Source organism: Eschrichtius robustus, chromosome 4 (assembly GCF_028021215.1).
Source record: "Eschrichtius robustus isolate mEscRob2 chromosome 4, mEscRob2.pri, whole genome shotgun sequence".
Lineage (NCBI taxonomy): Eukaryota > Metazoa > Chordata > Mammalia > Artiodactyla > Eschrichtiidae > Eschrichtius > Eschrichtius robustus.
The window spans coordinates 88,610,450-88,632,967 of NC_090827.1; the positions used below are offsets into that span (position 1 = coordinate 88,610,450).

The 22,518-nt window shown below is 39.2% G+C and overlaps 1 protein-coding gene across 2 annotated transcripts in view; it reads right to left on the minus strand.

Moving 5' to 3' along the window:
• Positions 1 to 22,518, minus strand: part of FAM114A1 (family with sequence similarity 114 member A1) — a 63,606-nt gene that overhangs the window by 28,010 nt on the left and 13,078 nt on the right. The window contains exons 3-6 of one of the 2 annotated variants that reach the window (XM_068543099.1): positions 16,671 to 16,758; positions 5,618 to 5,731; positions 5,392 to 5,495; positions 2,363 to 2,497 (exon numbers count right to left, since the gene is read on the minus strand). In XM_068543099.1, coding sequence (XP_068399200.1) covers positions 2,363 to 2,497; positions 5,392 to 5,495; positions 5,618 to 5,731; positions 16,671 to 16,758 — 441 coding nt within the window. Of the gene's footprint in view, positions 1 to 2,362; positions 2,498 to 5,391; positions 5,499 to 5,617; positions 5,732 to 16,670; positions 16,759 to 22,518 lie in introns of both variants that reach the window. The other variant, XM_068543098.1, reaches the window with a different exon arrangement.

Here is a 22,518-nt window from a genome sequence, read left to right on the forward strand (position 1 = left end):
GCAACTCTCATCCTGGCTCACTCCTCTCCCACCACATAGCATCCTTGCTCTTCCTTGTTCATCCCAGACACTCCTGCCTCAGGGCCTTTGCACAAGCTGCTCTTTCTGCTTGAAACATGCCTCACCCAGATTCTGCATAGTCAAGCCCCTCATCTCCTTCAAGTATCTGCTCAAACGTCATTCATCTATCTTCATGAAGTTCTCCCTCACAATCTGACTTAATACTTAACCTGCCCCTCACTCCCATATTCCTGATTACCCTCTTTCTGCTCTACTTTGTCTATTTTTTTGACAGCACTCATCATCTTCTAAAATATGAGGTAATGTTTATTGTTTGTTTGTCCCTCCTCACTAGAATAAATCTCCATCATGACAGGGATATTTATCCATTTTGACCACTGATGTATCTCAAGTGCTTAGAACAGTGCCTAGCACATAGTGGACATTCAAAATGCATTGTGGAGTGAATGACAGAATGAAAAATTACTGTCTGGAAGGAAGTTGAAGTGGGTAATGGCCCCCCACATATTTTTCTCCCCTTTCTATGAGGCTGGAAGTAAAGGATTTTAAGATGGTAGAGCCACAAGATGTGGGCTGCCCACGAACACTAACACTATAGGAATGAAAGATAAAACTTCTTCATTTTAAGCCACATTGATACTTGGGTTATTATTATTATTTTTGGTTTTGTTTTGTATTTGTACAACATCTAGTGTTAATGGTTTGATTAAACCAAAATCTATTTTCTTCTTTAAGGATCAGGAGGGTGATGGTCTAGCTGATCCTGCCAAGTCCCTACCTGGGCTGTAATATCACAGTGGTTGTATGTGGGTTATTCTGGAAGAGCCAAGAAGAAATAACCTAAAAATTAAACTTTTCAGGAGCTGCCACTAACCTGTTGCCAGTGATTGCTCCTTCGGGGCTTCCCAGCACTGAGCCACGGGAAGATGTGTTTGTCCTGCCTGTGAAATTTATAAGGTCCTGCATCTGCTACTCCTGATTTTGATAAGACATAGAGAGACGTGGTGTATCAGACTCTTAAGCGGGAAGGGGAAAAGGGGCATGATTGACACTATGGGGTCCGAGCTGGTCATGTGTCAACTGAAAGAGCAAGTTCCGTATTAGAGTTTTGCATTTGGAAAATAAGATAAAGATTATTATTATTAATAATAAGATAAGATTATTTTTAATTTTACTGACTACTGTAAGTAAGCAAAACATAGATTAAATTCTTCATACCATATTTGTCAAGGAGGAACACTTTAGAGCTGGAAGTATGAGAGGAGAAGTCTAATCTTGCACATAGTAAGAGAAATATAAATTAAAATTCCAATGAGATACCATTTCTACCTGTCATCTTGACACATAAAAAAGACAATGACAACAACTAACATTCTTGGGTGCTAACTATGAGTCAGGTTCTATGCTAACTCATTTCATCCTCACAACAAAGCGATCAGTAGGTATTGATGTTCCCAGTGTACAGATGAGTAATCTGAGGCACAGAAGGGTTAAGGCATCTGCTCAAGGTCATGTAGCTAGAACGTGGCAGAGCTGGAATATAATGGCACTATAGGCTGAATGCTTGTGTTTCCCCAAAATTCTTACGTTGAAACATAATCCCCAGTGTGATGATATTTGGAGGTGGGGCCTTTGGGAGGTGATTAGGTCATGAGGGTGGAACCCTTACGAACAGGATTCATGTCCTTATAAAAGAGACCCAGAGAGCTCCTTTGCCTTCTTCCACCATGCGAAGAAACTGTGTGAAAACGTCTGTCTATGAATCAGAAAGCAGGCCCTTACCAGACACTGAATCTGCTGCTATTCTGATCTTGAACTTCCCAGACTCCAGAACTTTGAGAAATAAATGTTTGTTGTTTATAAGCCCCCCAGTCTGCAGTATTCTGTTATAGCAGCCCGAATGGACTAAGACAAATGGCATCAATGGAATCATCCTCAAGAAATTATTAAGTATAATTTATACTTAATAAAGCAAGGTACAAAGGAGCATGGTTAGTATGCTAACATTTGGTTGAAAAAGTTTGTATGTATATATGTGCACATGTATATATATGTATATGTTTAGCTACATCTATCTATATAGTCATGTCTATATCCATATCTATATCTAAATCTGTCTATATAATGTCTCTGATAGAATCCGTAAGAAGTCGTTAACAATGGTTGTCTCCCATGACGTGTGGCTGGGGAAAGGGGTGTATTAGAAACTCAATTTTCACTCCCTTATATATTGTGTCATTTGAATTTGACATGTGCTTTAAAATATCTATTAAAAAAGATAAATAAAAATTTATTTACTTTATTGACCAAAAGAACAAATCACAAAAGTACATAATCCCACCTGAGATAAGGAAACGGTTCTCTCCATGAGTGTCTTGGTCCGCTTAAAACCTGGGTCACTTTCTGCAAGGACATTCATAGTTTTCTTGCCAATGAATTCCAGAGCATCAAGACCACCTGTTAAGACGCTTTTACCCTGCCAATGAGATAATTGCACGAGATTAGGTTTTCATGTTTTGCTGTTTCGAGGCAGTCAGCACCTCCTAGACTACACTATCTTCAAATATTAAAAGCAATATAAAGTTACAATTTTTTCTCATCAGGAGATTTATTATCCACTTAATCCTATTTTCTTTTCCGTGGAAGAGTGTATGTCATATAATTTGTAGGACATGCAATGTTATTAAATAAGGATGCTTAAGAAAACCAAAGCACATTAGGGATTAACTTTATTGGCTGTGTGTATGAATAGATATGTTCCTAAGACAAAAAATTAATAGGTGACCCAATTGCTGTTTTTGTTTGAAAAAATTTTAACCCAAGTAAGAGAATTATTTGGAGTAGTCTATAAAAATGTCAAATACTCTTGCCAGTTTAGGGAATTCTTTAATATAGGGCCCTAGACTGTAGGACCCTCAGGCTGTTTCAGTGGCTCTTGCATACTTTCAGAAAGTAGCAATAACCGCCTATAATTAGTATTTTCATGAAATAAGACAGGTTGATTCCACGTGCTTCTGGCTTTAGAAATTGTTCTATTATGTAGTCAACCACTGCAAATTCCTTTGCCAGTCACTGTTTCTCTTTCAAAAAAAAAAGAGTAAAACAACCAAGATTTACTCACATAAACTGTACATACAAACAGAACTGCTTACATTTCTTTGCAACATTTTCTTTGCCTATACCCCAACTATACAATTACAATATGCATATATCTGTGTTTTTTCTCACCTTACATGAGTTTGCATAGGTTATATTTTATTATTACATTATTCTTTATATGCATTATCCATTTTCATAATTATCATTTCAAAAGCAATATTTGATTTCACTGATTAATATGCTTTATTAGTCATCTCCATCTTGGACATTTAGACTGGTTTCAGATTTGGGAGCCAATCAATAATCACACTACAAAACAGATTTTTAAATGCACATATTTTGGGAGGACTAGGGGATATCAGCAATTCACACTTTTGCATAATTTTTTTTTAAATTTATTTATTTTATTTATTTGTTTTTGGCTGAGTTGGGTCTTTGTTTCTGTGCGAGGGCTTCCTCTAGTTGTGGCAAGCGGAGGCCACTCTTCATCGCGGTGCGCAGGCCTCTCACTATCGCGGCCTCTCTTGTTGCGGAGTACAGGCTCCAGATGCGCAGGCTCAGTAGTTGTGGCTCACGGGCTTAGTTGCTCCGTGGCATGTGGGATCCTCCCAGACCAGGGCTCGAACCTGCGTCCCCTGCATTAGCAGGCAGATTCTCAACCACTGCACCACCAGGGAAGCCCCTACATAATTTGATTTACTTTCTCCTAACATCCTGTGAGGGGTTACTTCAGTAGAGAATAAGATGGGAGAAGGAAGGATGAAGGGACTTTGAGTAAGGGCAGACTTGGTTTGGGGGTGTCTGGAGCTTGGGAAAAGGGAGAACTGGAAGGTTGAAGAGCACACAGAAAGGAATGTGAGGATGCTGAGGACAAACTCAGAGGGCCCTGCCTCGTAGCTCAGGGAGACCATGGATTTACTTCCTTTTTTTTATTTTGGCCGTGCCTTTGTAGCATGCGGCATGTGGGATCTTAGTTCCCCGACCAGGGATCGAACCCGCTTCCCTTGCGTTGGGAGCGTGAAGTCTTAGCCACTAGACCACCAGGGAAGTCCCCATGAATTCACTTCTTACGCCAAAGGTAATGAAAGCGCTCTGTCCCATCCCCAACCCTACAACCCTCCCTGCGCACCCGCCATGGGCATACTGGACTTGTACTGCTATCCGACTCCTAAAACATACTTGCTGACCCCCCTTCTCCCTGCTTAGTCTAGAGGACCTCGAGTAGCAAGGAAAGGAACAGTCATTTCCTATTTCTGGCATGCCCTGACCTGAAGTCTGGCTAAGACACCCCCATATGTGTGTCCACAGCCCCCTCTTCTTCCCACACAGCACTGCATTTGACAACTGTTAAGTTGCCTCCACCTTCCAGGATGTTATGCCCTCTTGTCTCTCAGCTTATGCCCAGCATCTAGCATAGCTCTTGGGATATAATGAAAGCTAATTACCTTTTTTTAAAAAATGAATGAATGAATAAATTGGACGTGAGCCATATTTCTTAAAAAACTAGTTATTTGGTTTCAAACAGCAGAAAGTAAACCTTTTCTTTCTGATCCTGAAGACCAGCTAACTGCCTTATCTCAGTTGGGGTGCATCCCCCTTTATTCATTATTCATCAGTGTTTTGTTGTCAATAACAAGCTTCTTAAGCTTCTTTAAAAGGAAGAGGCCTGGGAAGGAGGGATGGGTACTAGGGCTATTCAAGGAAAGAGGAGAGTGGGAATTGGGAGGTAGGGATGGAGGAAGAATGTTGGTCTTAGTTATCTGGAAACACTTTAGAAACATGTTGGGGAATGTTCCTGATTCTTTGCTGGTATATATATATGTGTGTGTGTATATATATATATACATATATATATACGTATATATATATATATATATACGTATATATATACCTGGATCACTTTATAATTTTTCAAATTGAAGGTTAAGAAACATAGAGCATCTCAGAAAAACAGCTCTAAGAAAGAGCCCTCTCCCCGCAAACAGAGGCTGTCCTTGCAGCCATTGGAAAGGACACTGTTATATCACACTGAAAAATGTTCCTTCTAAGCAGCTCCCTTCTTTTAAACATAAAATATATTTCATTTTGTTCTTATCATTTTGGTTCCAAGGTTACGCCTACTCCGTGGGAGAAAGCATAACAAAATCATAATCCAAAGTTACGAGCAAGACCATCTTTTCTCTGATGTATCTAGGTCACTGGTAAATAGAAATATCAAAAAAAGGCACTGGCAGACCTCAGGGAAAACAGAGGAAGCAGCTAACGACTCACTGTGTTCTGAACCGCATTGGTGATGGCTGACAGCATGCCCCGAGACCCCGATGAAGGAGAAGTGGGTGGGCTTTCTGCAGGCCTCTGATCTGCGGCTGCAACTGCTACTGAAGAGAAAAACACCCTTTTAGAGTTCGTTGTGCTGATATGAACTTGGAAATCTATTTGTGCACATGGTGTAATGCAGCCCAAGTCCAAGAAATCCCCAAATAAATGCACCACTCACTTTGAGGGACTTCATTTGCAGTATCAGGTTGGGCCCCTTCGGAAGAGCCAGAATTCACACTATGAATCCGGAGGGTGGCCCCTGCTTTTTCCTTGACCGCGGTCAACCCATGACCTGTCAGGAAATAAAATATGGCTCATAGATACAATAGAAGCCCACGGTCTGCAGGTTCCATAGCTCATCTCCCAGAGCTCTTGTAAGCTGTAGGTGTATATCCCGACTGTGAGAGAATGTGGTGATTAACAGCACAGACTTTGCGAGCCGTCAGATGTGGGTTCCAGTCTGAGCTCAGTTTCACCATCACCCAGCTGGGTGACTTTTGAGAAGTTACCACCTCTCTGTGACTCAATTTCTCCACTGTGTTGTCGTGGGAGCAAATAAGTGCATGTACAGGGCTCCCAGATGCTTTATTAGTCCCTCTTACTTCTCACACTATCTAAATAGCAACCTGGGGTTTCCAACCCAAGATATTATCTGTGAATGGTATCCCTGTCTTACCTTCTTTCCTCTTTTCTACGCTTCTCAAGGCAGGTATGTGTCATTCAGTTTTTGATTCCTTGCAGGCCTATCCTATTGTAGGTACTCAATTACCATTTGTTGAATAGAAATCAGCTGAGCCTTAACAAACACAAAGTGTCAGTCATTCCTTTAGTATGGTCTGTATGTGTGAGAGCAGGGTCTGGAGATGACAGGTCAAGATCCAAAGGCAAGCCAGTGGGAAAACCAGAAAGGGCACTCAACAGCCCTGATAGTTATCTTAAGCAGTAACAGTCCAAACACAAGATGTAAGAATAGTCGGCCAGGATGAGGGGCACTGATTTTACTCTATCTGAGCGGGGACAATCCCTATAATTCCCTGGAGCCCAGCACAGTGCGTATTCAACATCAGTAACTGTTTAGTGAATACAGAGCTGACCTTCTCATCCACTCCCCCCACCCCACCCCTGACACATACACACAAACAAACTTTGGCTTGACAGAGAAATAGCCTTGTCTACATTTTATTTTGGAGCCATTTTTTTCTCCTTAGAGAAATAGTCTAGTGATGTCCTAAGTGGCTGCCTGAATTCTTGGAGAAGCACCCTGGGCTGCCATCATCACAGCACTCACCTCCCCCTTAGTGCTCGGGGAGAAAATGAAAGATTCACTCAGGACCTACGTGACCTCAGGTTATTAAAACCCAAGGCAGCAGCAGTATTAATATCTGGGGGTAAAAGGTCCAAGTCACAGCAGGATTTGAGAGCTAAAGAGAACCATCTAGTTGTAGAGGGCACCATTCAAATGACTGACCGTCCATCTCCTGAATAACAGAAAGACATGGATGAACCCCAAACCCGAAGAGTCATACTTCATCAATCGTAACCTTGCTTATCAGAGGGATCTTAACTTAATCACGGCACCGAAATTTGCCAAACTGATAGAGGGCTAATTACATCCAGTGGGAATCACCTGTTATTATACATTATCTAGAAAACACTGAAACTTAGGAAACATTATTTACAATGTTTACAACATTAATTACATACAGAAACATATGACTATATTCATGTGTAGACCGTTAGACACAGTCCGAATTCATTGCTGAGTTACTTTTTAAAAAGATGCATTATAACTGCTAAAAGCAAGACTTGATTCTCTCTAGCTTCCAATTAATTCAAAGCATTTCAATGGAAACTCACTGGAGTTTCAGTAACACATGTAAATTATGGGATATAATTATCTAACTTTATTATATACTGAGCTCATATTCCTTGACATCCTTTAAAAGCACAAATATTTTCAAAAAGGAAATAATGTACATCCAAATCTCCATCCATGATTCTCATTTAGATTTCTGAGAGCTAAAATCAAGGGATAAATGAGTTTCAGAAGGCTGGTAGGCAGCTGCTATATCTTCTTTGTGTAAACTGTACAACAGAGATGATTCCATATCCTTCCCTGGGACCATTCAGGGTTTAATGAACCTCACTGTCATTACCTCCTCTTTCACCCTCTCCATCCCTTTGCAGGTTAGAGCCATGTCTGAATCTTTTCCCGGGGAAGAACAGCTTCTCACCATCTCAGAACACAAACGACTATGGATATGTATACATTACCTGCCTCTAGAAAAATCGCTTTGTTTCTGGAAGGAAATACCATTTTATATGCATAATAAGTAGAATGTGTCTTTTTAACAGACATGACAATAGGCTGCTACTCCACCTACACACACACACACACACACACACACACATATACACACACACACACATACACACACACATACACACACTACTGAGGTATAATGGATGTACAAGGATTTGCAAATATTTACGATTCCTCCAATTATATTTTCTAATTAACAGTTCTTTCTGAGTTCTTTTGTTAGTGAAAGTACAACTTTAACTACATTCTACTAGAAATATAAAGCTATGGTTTTTCATAGCTAAGGTTTAGACTCTATGCCACACCCTATTTTGAAGAATAACTTCTAAAATTTTACTTAGTGTGACATCTAGTGCCCAGACAAGGAAGTAATAATATGGAGCCACTGCTGTCTTTTGACTGAGAGCGTTTCATTCTCAGAGATACTGATTTTGTTCTACCAATAACAGAGAAAAACAACCAATATGAATAGTACTACAGGGTATGGTTCATGTATTCATTTCTTCACACGTCATCATGAACCCTAAGTATCTCCAAGAAATGAACCCATCCAAATTCTATGGTTCTAAAGACGGAATATCCTCTACTCTTTGACTTACTGCAGTAAAAGGTGAGCACTGCAAAGAAGGTAAGATAATACATGCTGTGATACTGTATCATTTAAAAACAAATATTAAATGATTGGCTGGTGTTTATCATCCATACTCTAGTGGAAAACACCCTAAACTTAGGAGTCAGGAGTCTTGTGGAGGAATTTTGGTTCCATCAGTTATTAGCCATGTGGTCTTGGTGACCTTTCTGAGTCTCTGCTGCTGTGTCTTCTCTGAAAGGAGGTTTATAACATCTACCTCTCAGGGTTTTATAAGGTCACTGAGAAGAAATATGTGAAACCCTTGGTACTGGTCAACATTATTGAGCACTTACTATGTCCCAGGCACTGCACTAAATATTTTCAGTGTAGTAAATTATCTTATTTAATCTTTTCATTATGAAATAAGAGATACTATCATGCCCATTTCACGATTGAGAAAACTGAGACCTGGTGATGTGAAATTACTTGCTGAAGGTCCCCAAACCAATAAGTGGCAGAGGCAGGATTTGAACCCCCTATTTCTGACTCTAAAACTCACTTGCTCAATCACTATGTTATGTTAAGAAAGTCTTACATGCCATTTCTAGTTGATTAAATGTCATTTTAGTCCCATTTCTATAACTCCTTGGAAATCAGATACTTCATCAGGAGCTTCCTCATTTTTAAAATATTGGTTTATGTTAAAATTAGCTTCAGTTACCTTACCTTGACCAAACAGCCAGGTGAAGGTCACCCCTGCAGTGAGGCCTTCCTCTAACCCTGGCCCTCCCAGCTGTGCCTTGGGTTGGTACAGCTTAATGTTTTTAGGATCATCCCTGTGCTGTGCAGGCACGGATCCCAAGACACTGTGTGGTGCTGTCTTCTCCCTCCAGTTTAATTTTTTCTCAAAAACTTTTTACCAACCTCACTTCTTGTTGAGAAGATCAAAACCCCATTGAAGGGAGGTCTCCCCTCTTTCTGGAGGATGAAAATAATTTGTTGTTGGTGGGAGGGTCTCTCTGACCAAGTGGTAACTTAGGGGAGCAACAGTAGTTCTACACAGCACCCTGGATGACTGGGTAGCCTTATGGGTACTTTCTGCTGGTCCCTTATGATAAAGGACCCCCCAGGAGGGCAGCAGCTAACTTGTTCAGAGGGTTCTCCCCTTTTAGATTGCTTTAATCTTTAATATAACATCTCCTTCTTTTTCATTTCATTTCTTTCTTTTTCTTTTTAAAAGGTGGAGATATAGAAAACAAACTTTAAAAAAATCCCATAATCTCATTTTTCTGATATATCTGGTTGATTTCTAAAAATAAACATTTATTAGGTTCATCTATATCAAGGTAGTGCACGAGTTCATTATAACATTTTTGCAACTCTTCTGTAGGTCTGAGTATTTTTCAAAATAAAACTTTTAATTAAAGTGATAAAAAATGTAAAATTAAATAAATAAGTAAAAATAAACATTTATAATGTTAGCAAAATCAGAGTATAGAAACATAGACAACAGAAGGTGGGCCAGCCTCTTTCTCCCTAAACAGCGCCTATTGACCTAACAGTCAATACAGTCTATGAGCTTACAGGGGCCTATGGAATGATTTAAGACCTGAAAAGAAGTATTGGTTCTAAAAGACAGAAAAGGAAATTTGCAAATTAGAAATTAAATAATATTTACTTAAATGTATTCAAAAATGTAATATTTGGTCAACTGGTCAACTATAGTTCAAGTAAATTCAACTCTTCCACGGTTATATATAAATTATATATTTAATGAGGGATGTGGGTACATTTTATTATATTTGTTGTGATATGAGAGGGACTTCCAAAAGGAGAGGGCTCTTAAAAGACTTAAAGGGGCCCTGCCTGCCTTCCAGCCCCACTCCCTACCCCCATTTCCTTCTAAAGATAACAAGTCTGATTTGTTTCTTGTTGATTCCTTTAAGGGAAAAGTTCTGAAAAGCACATCCCTACATATAAGTGTCTTGGACCCGGCTTCACCATATACAGTGGAGGTCTCAGCATGTGTACATGGTGGTGGAGGCTGTGTGTGCTGCCTGGGATCCCAGTGCTCCTTCACCCCTGCTGACAGCTAGCTCTCAGCTAAACGCCTCCCTTTGAAATGCCCTTCACCAAAGGGAACTGGCTCCCTCAAAACTGTACTGTAATGACTGGTCAGTGGGGAAGTTGGTGATACAAAAGCCTGGTCCTGGGCATTACGCCCTGGGACAGCTCTGAAGAGTCATCCCAACCCCCAAGCTCCCTATGGGATGGGCTGTGGCCTCTGACGCAACTGCACTGCTGCAGCCCAGTTCTGCTTTCCTAGTCCTTCACTCTCTTGCAAGGCTTGCTCCTGAGAGTCCTTCCTAATAAAACTCCAGGACACTCATCCCTGCCTCAGTCTCTCCCCGGGCATCCGACCTAGGACACTGATCTACCTCATTCTTTTTAATGGTTGCATAGAATCAGAATTCCACTGAATGGCTCTGTCATGCTTAACATTCTCTGTGGATGGATACTTGGGTTGTTTCCAGTTTCTCATATATGCCTGGTGAACTCCCTCAGCTCTTTCAGGTCTCTGCTCAAGTACCATTTCATTAAGATCTACCCCACACCACCCTTTTTAAAAGCTTAACCTGTACTCCTGACACTACCTTATATTTTTCATAGACTGAACACTTTATAACCCTCTCTATAATTTTCCTACTCATTATGTGTATTGTTTATTTTTTAATTTTTTAATTTTTAAAAATTTTAATTTTATTGGAGTATACTTGATTTACAATGTTGTGTTAGTTTCAGGTGTACAGCAAAGTGATTCAGTTATAAATATGCATATAATCATTCTTTTTCAGATTCTTTTCTTATATAGGTTATCCCAGAATATTGCATATAGTTCCCTGTGATATACAGTAGGTCCTTGTCGGTTATCTATCTTATATATAGTAGTGTGTGTACGTTCATCCCAAGCTCCTGATTTATCCCTCCCCCCAACATTTTCCCTTTGGTAACCATAAGTTTGTTTTTGATATCTGTAAGTCTGTTTCTGTTTTGCAAACAAGTTCATTTGTTTCAGCCTTTTTAAAAATTAGATTCCACATATGAGTGCTATCATAAGATATCTGTCTTTGTCTGACTTACTTCACTTAGTATGATCATCTCTAGGTCCTTCCACGTTGCTGCAAATGGCATTATTCCATTCTCTTTTATGGCTGAGTAATATTCCATTATATAAATATATACCACATCTTCTTTATCCATTCCTCTGTCAATAGACATTTAGGTTGCTTCCATGTCTTGGCTATTGTAAATAGTGCTGCAATGAACATTGGAGTGCATGTATCCTTTCGAATTATGGTTTTTTTCTGGATATGTGCCCAGGAGTGGGATTGCTGGATGTATATTGTTCATTGTTTGCATCCTTCCACGAGTCTGTAAGCTCTACTACAAGGTCTTCATCTTGTTTACTCACTGCTTTACCTCAAGTGCCTAGAATAGGGCCTGGTAAGATATGTATTTGCTGAGTGAATTCCATATTGAACACCTTTGGACATATACATTAATGAACTTTTGCAAAGAATCAACAGTGGAACTGCTGGACGAGGACACATGCATTTAAAATTTTATAGATAGTGTTAATTGCTCTTCTGAAGGCTGTGCCAATTTCTACTCTTCTTTGGGTGAATTTTTGAGAAATAGAACAATTTAAAAATATTGGCTGTAAAACCGATAGCTAGTGGGAAGCAGCCTCATAGCACAGGGAGATCAGCTCGGTGCTTTGTGACCACCTAGAGGGGTGGGATAGGGAGGGAGACACAAGACGGAGGAGATATGGGGATATATGTATATGTATAGCTGATTCACTTTGTTATACAGCAGAAACTAACACACCATTGTAAAGCAATTATACTCCAATAAAGATGTTAAAAAAATAAATAAATAAATAAAAATAAAAATACTGGCTGCATTTCAGACTCTACTATCAATGAATTCAAGATATTATAGTTGTGAGAAGTAGTTATTTAGAAAAACACACAGATGGTGTTGCTGTGCTCAACTAAAGCCAACTTCAGGGCAGCAAAAACTGCAGCCAATTAACCTTCCTTTTGGAAAAGGCTTCTCTCTCCGTAATGATGGTTGATGCCCACTCTGTAATCAGATACTCACTTCTCTTTAGGTTCAAAATTGACAAGAAGAATTTCTGAACTCATAGTGTTTGCCTTGCCATCACATAGGAATTCATTAACTTATTCATAGATTGTAAAGGATTGTGAACAAACTCCGAGCATTAATCCTATTATCTTTTGTATCAATGATCCTTGAGAATTTTCACATCATCAGCAATGTCACCTTCAAAAATGAATCCATGTGATATTGATACTGAAATACCTAGTTAAGAGTTCTTACCGTAGTATCATTCTGACAAGTTTGCCGTTCTCTGTGATAAAAAGACACTGTCATTATTTCTGACAGTGCTGGTAGAAGACTTTCATTAAAATGTGCTGAAGGAAAAAATCGTGTAACTCAGGAGAGGATGGGGAAGGAGAACAATGGTAACTCTGAAAAGGTAAATATGCGGATCAGATCTCCCTCCCCCTCCTCAGGTACTCTTATACAAGGTGTTGAGACTCATAAACCTGTCAAAACTAGAATTTTAAATAAACATGTAGGTCATTTGTAGTATCTGGAAATAAGCTGATGTATTCTACTGTATAATTTTTACCTTGGTATATTTGTATATGTCTCAGCATTGTTGACTTTCATTTTGATTACTGGTCCATCACTTAGCTTAGCAATATATTCTATGATTAAGTCAGGTCTCTAAGGTGCTTGTGGGAAATCACATCTGGTTCTCACAACAGTACTTTGAAATTATCATCAAAATTGCTTTTTTCTTTTTTTTTTTACATTTTCCTCTCCCACTCTGGTTTCTTCCTGGATCTTAAATAACAACCATTTTCACTGTATCTTACGAACTTGTCCAAAGGCATGAGTGGCAGCTGATCAAGTCTTCTTAGAATGTGATAATAGCGTGGCTGTCAACGAAACTAATGCAGGAGATATGGCTTCTCCAAAAACAATTGTTGGCTGAGAAATGTTTGATTTTATATAAGCATTGGAAAGGTTGCTTTTTCTCATTTTCCCTTAACCTTGGGGGTCAAAGCAGTGAGGCAAAAGATAAAGTATAAAAATACAGTGTAGCAAAAAGTCAATCAATTTTCTATATTTTTCTACTTAGCACAGTGGTTACAAATATCTTTCTCCTGCTATATACAGCCACAAACTATGGAATCATTATATTCTGGAAGTTGGAAGGAATCTTAGAATTTCTCAAGTTCTTCCACCCATACTTCTCCAAGTAAGGAAGCTGAGTCCGGAGAGGTTCAGTGCATAGTGTAGCTAGGTAGTGACAATTCTTTGTGATCACAAGTTAGTAGCAGTTGGGACCGGGTCTCAGGTCTTATGACTTCTGATACAGTGCTCTTTCCAGGAAAGAACCACCTTCTAAATCTTTCCATTCTCCAAGTACTCTCCTGCCAACTCTAAACAGTTCTAATGATTGTGACTGCAGTTTTTCAACAACTGTAAGAAGCATTGGTTTCTGTTTCTAGTGCTCAATTGACAGCTCTGAGTTTTGTTATAGATGCTGTCTTGCATAGAGTTCCATCTGCAACTGGAATTACCCCGGGGGTAACATGAGGTTTCTGATTGGGAATTAACTGCAATAGAATATGTGGTTATTTTCTTTCTTTACTTTCCACAGGCAATTTATAAACCTTCAAGAGCTTGTCTGCTGCTGTGAGTGCTCTGTTTTCCAATAAGTTTTTTCGCCCTGTGATAATAAACTGTTAATGCTGCAAAGCCCTGGATGGATGTTATTTGCCTGTACATAATGGAAGGTCTGCCTTGCTTGCCTCTCTCAATCCAAAGATAGTAGCTCAAGATAGACCACAACCCAGGACAGTGCCCATAACTTTTTCAAGCTTCTGTAAACAGGTGGTTGAACCCTATTCTAACCCTCTGTTTCAGGCTGTGAGCCTGGCTGTGACACTTCTCCATTTGTGGGACACTTGTGATCCCTGTTATCTTTTGGGAGTCAAATTCCCAATCACCACCACTGCCTGTTTCCAGCCTTGGAACCTAAGCCTCCCCTTATGCTTCAAGTTTTAGTTCTCTATCAGGTCTACCAAAATACTTATCTCATTTTCAAGTATATACTGCTATTAGTTTAGCTACTATTACTTTGTAAAGCTAAAGCCCATCCTGACCAAAAATCTCCAAAATATACCTGGAGAACAACTTAGGGATGGCATTCAGCTATCTTGTTATTGCATTTATTGGGGTTGTGATGACCAGTGGTGATGAACAAATTTAGTCTCTACATCTCTAAAGATAGCTCCAATTTTTCCAAAGGGATTCTTAGAATGAGTATCAATATTTCAAATTTTCTTTGCTCTCCCTCATGTGCCCTTTGGTCATTGTGGGTGCAAATAAGAGAAAAATGCCAAGATTAAAATGCTTTTCAAACTTCCAACATATATCAGGGAGACAGTGCTTTGGGAAAGATCCCTGGTGTTCTCCTTACTTACTGCAAGTAATAATAAATCCTTCCTTCTCCTGAAAAAAAAATTCCAGGGCTTCCCTGGTGGCGCAGTGGTTGAGAATCTGCCTGCTAATGCAGGGGACACGGGTTCAAGCCCTGGCCTGGGAAGATCCCACATGCTGCAGAGCAGCTGGGTCCATGAGCCACAAGTACTGAGCCTGCGTGTCTGGAGCCTGTGCTCCGCAACAAGAGAGGCCGCGATAGTGAGAGGCCCGCGCACCGCGATGAAGAGTGGCCCCCGCTTGCCACAACTAGAGAAAGCCCTCGCACGGAAACGAAGACCCAACACAGCCATAAATAAATGAATAAATAAATAAATAAATAAATAAATTAATTAATTAATTAAAAAAAATTCCAACATGTAGCCAGAGCCCTTAAAAAATACTAAGTTTCTGGCATTGGTGGTATAACTGATGAGGTTTTCAAACGGAAGTGGGAGGTTTGTTAGGGAGAATTGAAAGATCACCCCAAGATTCTCAACCCTGGCATATACAACATGTAACCCCCCCACTCTGAGTGCGGACAGGATTGTGAATATGATGGGATTCATTCCCATGATTAGGTTACATTATATAGTAAAGGTGAAGGGACTTTTCAGAAGTAATTAAGGTCCTTAATCAGTTGAATTTGAGTTAATCAAAAGAGAGATCCTGGATGAGCCTGAACTAATCAGGTGGGCTTTAAAAGGGACTTGGGCCCTTCCTAAAGGGAGAGATTTGAAGCATGGGAGAAATTATCCTGCTGACTTTGAAGAAGGACCTAGGAGTAACAGTGAATTGGACCAATTCATGGCCCATCACAAGATCCTCATGCACAGAGATACCTTGAGAACACCTGAGTTAGATGACCTGCAAGCTGTGCTACCTGTGGCTTCCCCTGTCCTGCTCTTCACTCTTCACCCTCAAGATGAAATGCTACGGCTACATTATCTTAGACACGTTTATGTTGTACCTTCAGTTTTCATGAAGAGTGGATATAAGAAATGGTCACGTGAAGAATATTTTGACAAATCTTCACTGATGAAGACATTGTCCATTATATTTTCTCTTTGTATACGAGCCAATACGGGACGTTTCTTCAAAAGTTTAATACAAGGAAAATAAATTTATCTAAATAAACTTAAGTCTTGTTTTATCACTCAGTGAGATAGATAATCTACTGGTAGCCAAGAATCTCAGAGTTAAGGTCAATGTTCAGTTACATTAGCCTTGATATGTATCTCCTTCCCACCTGCATTTTTTTTTTTGTATTTGTATTTCAATACCCTGTGATGAATGCCTTTTATTGAGATACCTCAAATCCTTTTAGGGAGTAGGCTATTTGTATATTTTAAAATGTTCAAGCGGGATGATAAACACAAAGCATTAAGAATATATTATAAAAGCCCAAATCTTATATTCTAAGATGCAATATAATATAATGGTTAAAAGCCATACTGTGTGGTTCAAAGCCCAGTTCAGCCACTCCTGACTTTGGATAATGTTTAACCTCTCTGTGATTCCGCTTCCTTACCTCTAAAATGGAGAAAATAAGAGTACCTCCTCATAGGGTTATTTTGAAGAATAAATATATTAATATACAGGAAGCACTTAAAACAGCAAACACTGAAAACAATTTGCTCTTATTATGTCATGAGCTAATGTTAAACTCTATCAGTACATGGTATGATCAAAACGTCATATCCTATTTGGCTCCTGAACTTTATCCATTCAAACGCAATGTGTAATGCTTACCTACTGTGGCAGATGCTGATGAGAGCAGAGATTTGCCCCAGGAGCCCCAGCCTGCCCATCCCCCTCCATGTGGAGAGGAGTCCACGGCCTGCAAAAAACCAGATTACCCACAAGGTCAGCAATTTCATTTATCCCTGAATGGAAAAACACCCATTCATTTGAAACAAAGAGAAGGTTAAAAAAAAATCACCAACAACCATATCTCACTGGCTTATAGTTTATAAGGGCCATAAAAGAATATACCAGTCTACATTGCAATGTGTACTCTGGAACCAAATTGGTTTGTAGTGGTGTTGGCTTCTGAGGGCTTAGCTTGAAGTGAGAAGGGAATCTGATGTCAACTAAGACCCAAATCTCTAATTATCTGGAAGACAGGGATAGGGCTGTGGAGGGGAGGGGGAGATTTAATATTTTAGGGCACAGAGTGATTTGTCAAAACTCCAAAACAACCTTGACTCATGCAATTTTTACAGAACTAAAATAATGTGCTCTTCAAGGTAGAGTTAACTTTCAAATCTCTGGGGTGGTAGGAGGGAGTTTTGGCATGGATGGTAGTAGGCAAAGTGTCTAGAAAAGCATCAATAAGCTTGGAGATGGCGAATAGCAACAGGAAGCCTTTTGAGGCAGACAACTTTCAAGGTGTCCACTCCACTCACAATGACCCCTGTAACTATATCTCTCACTGTCCCTGGGCTCACTTGATTCAAATTCTTTTTCCTAGGTATTTCGATTGGGACTGAGAGATTCTGGTTCAGCTTGAATAGAAGAAAAAAACTCAATGTGGGGTGACCATATTCTACCCACCATGCAGACTAAGAATTAAGAGAAAGCACAGTGAGCAGAATGAAGGAGATACGCTCAGAGAAGCTGTTTGGATTCCAGATAGCTTCTCAGCCTCTGCTTCCTGTCCCTCTTCAAGGCCCTGCTGCATTCCTACTTTTGGGTTTTATGAGATTCCAGCACAGTGTTTCTCTCTCTTTTAATGTTTTGTTCACTGTTATGTCCACAGAGCATAGAAGAACACATGGCATATAGTGAGTGCTTAATAAATTTAGTTGTTAAATAAATGACTGAAATTCATCCATTTTCTTAGGTGTGCTTAGCTTCTGTTACTTGCAACCAATGCATCCTGACTCGGTGGAACCACAGCTTTCCCTTAATATCCAGGAATGCATTATAGAAAATGAGGCAAGAATACATTAGGAGATGGAGAATAACAGCTCTTTCACTCCAAGAAGAGAAAGGAAGAAGTTAAGGAGTAAATGAAAAATTCCTACAGAGTTTGTAGATTCTATAACTTTTGACTCAAGGCTGGTCCATCATCATCCCCAACTTCCTGCTGCATGCAGTCTTCCACTCTTACCTTCCACTCCTGCAGATAAGGGTGGCCATGTGAAACAGTTTTGACCAATGAGATATAAATGGGAAAGGTTTTGCTTTCATGATAAATTACACAGTTTTGGCTGATGCCGACTCTCCCTTCTCCTTTTTTCCTGCCCTGAATGTGGACCTCATGCTTGAAACTGAAGCAGCCATTTTTGCTGCCATGAGGGAAAGGCCAGGGAATCACAGAGTCACTGGTCCTGGTACTGCTAAGCTACTAAACAAATGTGAGTTGTTGCATATCTCCATTCTGTCTGTTAAGTGAGAAAAAATTAATTGCTATTTTGTAAGCTAATATATGTTGGGTCTTAGTTACTTGCACCCAAATGTATTCCTAAGTGATTCACCTCGTAAATACCAAACATCATCCATCAGCATAGACTACTGGTCAAGAGTAAAGGTTATGGAATTAAATTGCTTGGGTTTGACTCCAGGCTCTGCCACTTGGACATGTTAGTTACTCAAGTCTTTTAGCTATCACAGACTCATTACAAAAATGCAACCATAAGTATAAGAACCAATAACCTCACAGGGTTATTGTGAAAATTAAAAGAAATAATTCACATAAAGCTGTAAGCGTAGTGCCTAGCACATAATAAATACTCCAGAAATGTTAACTAGTAATAATAATAAGAAGTAACTACATTTTTAACACTAAGAAGCAAAAAGCTTTGAAAGTTGGCTGACATTTTTTTCTGTTTGGAAACAATGAGAAGCTTGTTAACATGAGTGGAAATACTCAAGATTCATGACAGTCTGCTTTCATTTTTGGTGTCTACATTGATTTACTTTGCTTCAGCAATGAAGCCAGTGGCAATTTTATACCATGATGAAGACAGATGTAAGCTGGTGATTAATATATTTCTTTCATGGGACAAATCTCTACCTATGTGATTAGGGAGAGTTAATACACTTAGGGGTGACAGCTTCTGACTCAAATTTACAATACTTAATATGCCCTGACAGCTGGTAATTGACTAGCAAATGGAAATTAATGTTAAATGAGTCTAGAACTTTTTGCAGTGTGCCTACTTCAATTGCTTTATTAATAAAGCTCCTTTCACATTGGGCTGTGACTTCTTGATCAGCTAAAAAGAATATTTGTTATCAATGGCAAATACTCAAATAACTAAATGTGCACATTTAATATAAAACCACATAAACTAAATGTTTGACATGAATGATAAATATATCTCATCTTGAGTATTGTCTCCACTTTAAATAGCTTTAATGTCACATGCTTATGAGACTATAAAGTAGGCAGCATGGATCTACTCAGATCTCCCATTTTCATATATGGATATTTTAAAGCTTTTTTCTCACCCTCACCCATGTAACCCCCACCTCCTTTACCAGAGAACTTCACATCCTAATTTACAGAGAAAACAGAAGCCATCAGATGAGAACTCTCTCAACTTCCTGTCCCTTCCTCATAAACTCACAGAAGAGTGACCTCATATTGTAACAGCAAATCAGATTTGGTTTGATCAAGAGGGATCTCCAAAACTCAACTGGAGATCATTTAAACATCTATAACTGTTGCGTGGTCCTAAGAACATGAAAGAGTGCAAGATTCTATCAAGTTCGAAGTTCTTTAAATAGAAAAGACATTTATTTATTTTTAGGCTATCAAGTTCAAAGGTATCATTAGATAGAAAAATATGTACAAATCTTAGAATTTCATCAAAGGCCTTTAGCATTTAGATAGAAAATATATGTACCTCTCTTAAATGATAAAGACCAACCTGGTTGTCCTATTTCCTTGAGTAGATCAAGAATCAGATACTGTGTATAACTTTGGTCTTGGGATGTGGACGGTAGGAGTTATGAGACCAAAGCCTTTTTAAGTTTTGTAACTTGTGACACAGCTGTTCTAAAAAGGGCTCAGTGTGACATTTGGGAGGATGGAAATTGCTCTGGATGCCTGCAGCTCTGTCGAAATATTTGCTTGAAAATGGCCTCAGTTATTCCCAGGTAATCTTGTTCCTTGGTGAGTATGCATCATTCAACTCTAGGAAGATTTAAAATCAAATATGGAAAGGTTTAAAGCATGAAATATGTTATTAATCATTTTGTACATATTTGGTCTTTTCTATACTACTGATGTTTAAGGAATTTGACTGATTAGAGTGACAATTTTTTGAAAATCAATTTAAAATGAATAATTGAATTATTAGACTTCTGATTTTTAAGTTGAAATCTTCCTAAGTTTATGCATAATGTTATGCCACCTAAGGGGCTGTTTAGTCTACTCTATAAATTTAATTTAAGATTTACAACAATTTTTAAGTACTCAGCAAGATTTTGTTTAAGTAGATAAATGAGGTACTTAAAAAGTATATTAAGTTTATAGATGTAGTTTAAAAATATTTGACAGTGTTTAAGTTGGCAAAAAGGACCAAGCATTAATCAAAAGCCCCTTCAATTTTGAGCAAACTGTTCAATTATGTTAGGCTTCTAAATAGAGTAAGATTTGTGAGATGAATGTAAATACTAGGGAGAATTGACATTTTGAATCTGTAACCTTAATATATTGAACACTAATTGTTTAAACCAAATTAAAAGTCTGAGTAGTTTTTTTTCATGGACAAAACACACACTGGCCTACACCAAAAACCTACCTCAATACAAATCTAACTTTACTGCACCCCCAGTCACAATTACTTCCTCCCCTTCTATCATAATGGAAATGATATCTTCCTCTTAGTTATAATTATCACCTCCATCTGAACTCCTCTGGGCCTGGGAAGGTTGGTTTTCCCTTTTTTCCTGGTTTTTCAACCTTTCTGTACTGGCTGCTTCCCACATTTAATGATGTGCACGATTCCTCCATCTTAAAACCAGCAAATGAAAATCACGATGACAAAATGTTTCTTTCAAACTTCTCTGGCTCCATGTCTTTCTTTCTTCTGCTCCATGTCTTTCTTTCTTCTTCAACTCTTAAAAAAGGTGCCTGCCTTCTGTATCCACCCCCTCCACTCCTCTACCCACCATGGTGACTCTCCCATGGTCACTATTTCATGAAACCATTCTCACCAAGATCACAATGGCTTCCTCATTGTCAAAGCCATGGACTCATTTTAGTCATTTTATTTCTTGACCTCTCAGTAGCATCAGAAGCTTAAGCACTTTTCAATTCTTAAAAGACTCTATTCAGGGCTTCCCTGGTGGCGCAGTGGTTGAGAATCTGCCTGCCAATGCAGGCGACACGGGTTCGAGCCCTGGTCTGGGAAGATCCCACATGGCGCGGAGCAACTAGGCCTGTGAGCCACAATTACTGAGCCTGCGCCTCTGGAGCCTGTGCTCCACAACAAGAGAGGCCGCAATAATGAGAGGCCCGCGCACCGCGATGAAGAGTGGCCCCCATTCTCCGCAACTAGAGAAAGCCCTCGCACAGAAACGAAGACCCAACACAGCCATAAATAAATAAATAAATAAACCCAAAGTTAAAAGAAAAAAAAAAAAAAAAAAGACTCTATTCTCATGGCTTCCATGACCTATCTTTTGACTCTTGCTTTTTTTGTCCATCCCTTACTATGATGATTTCAGTTTACTTTAGAAAGTTTCCACATGCATATTGTGATATTATGGAAGCTCCTTAGATTAAGTTATAACCCAACTGCTTCCAGCATTCCAATAAAATACGCACAGTCCAGGTCCTCAGCTGGCATCCTAATCAGGAAAGCCATACCCCAAAGGCAGCTATAATGAACACTTCTATTATTTGCATCTGTATTAACGTCTGATGCTTTGCTAATTAGCATACTGAATTACAGAAATGGGCTTTAACTGGTAAACATGGTGGACTGTTAACTAGCATTTTAAATATCTGAAAGGGGTTCTAGATGGTGAAATTAAAGGTATTAAACACTTGCAGATGGTTAAATATATTTTAGAGCCTCTTTCCTACCTTTACATGAATAGGGTGTAAGAAAGGGTTTTTCTCTGTACTAAATATCTTCTATCCATCTCTGAACTCTGGAGAATTCCAATTTCTTGATGCCAGGTATAAGGGAAGAAACCCCTGCCCCTAGAATTCTAGACATTTGCGTTGAATGCACCTTTCATGCAGGGTAGTGGTCAAAGCACCTAAAAGTCCAAAACAATGGCACATTCTCAAGCCTACATGAGTCCTCACAAGCTATCTTTAACTTTCTTGTTAATTAATGGTTAATTTTAAAATGTCAGTGTAGTATAATGTGATTTGAGATTTGATTTCATTTATAGAATGAACTTCGCTGGCAATCACAACATATCAAAGAGCTGTCCATGACCAAAGTGGCTTAGAGACAGGAGACTTCAGGGCCAGGTCCTTGGCCTCTGTTCTTTCTTTATTTATATATAACACCTGGGCAATCTTACCCACTCCCATTACTTAAATAACATCCAGTTGCTGATGGCCTCCAAATCTCTCTCTATCCCCTGGGCTCCAGACCACTATAACCAACTGCCCACAAAATATCTT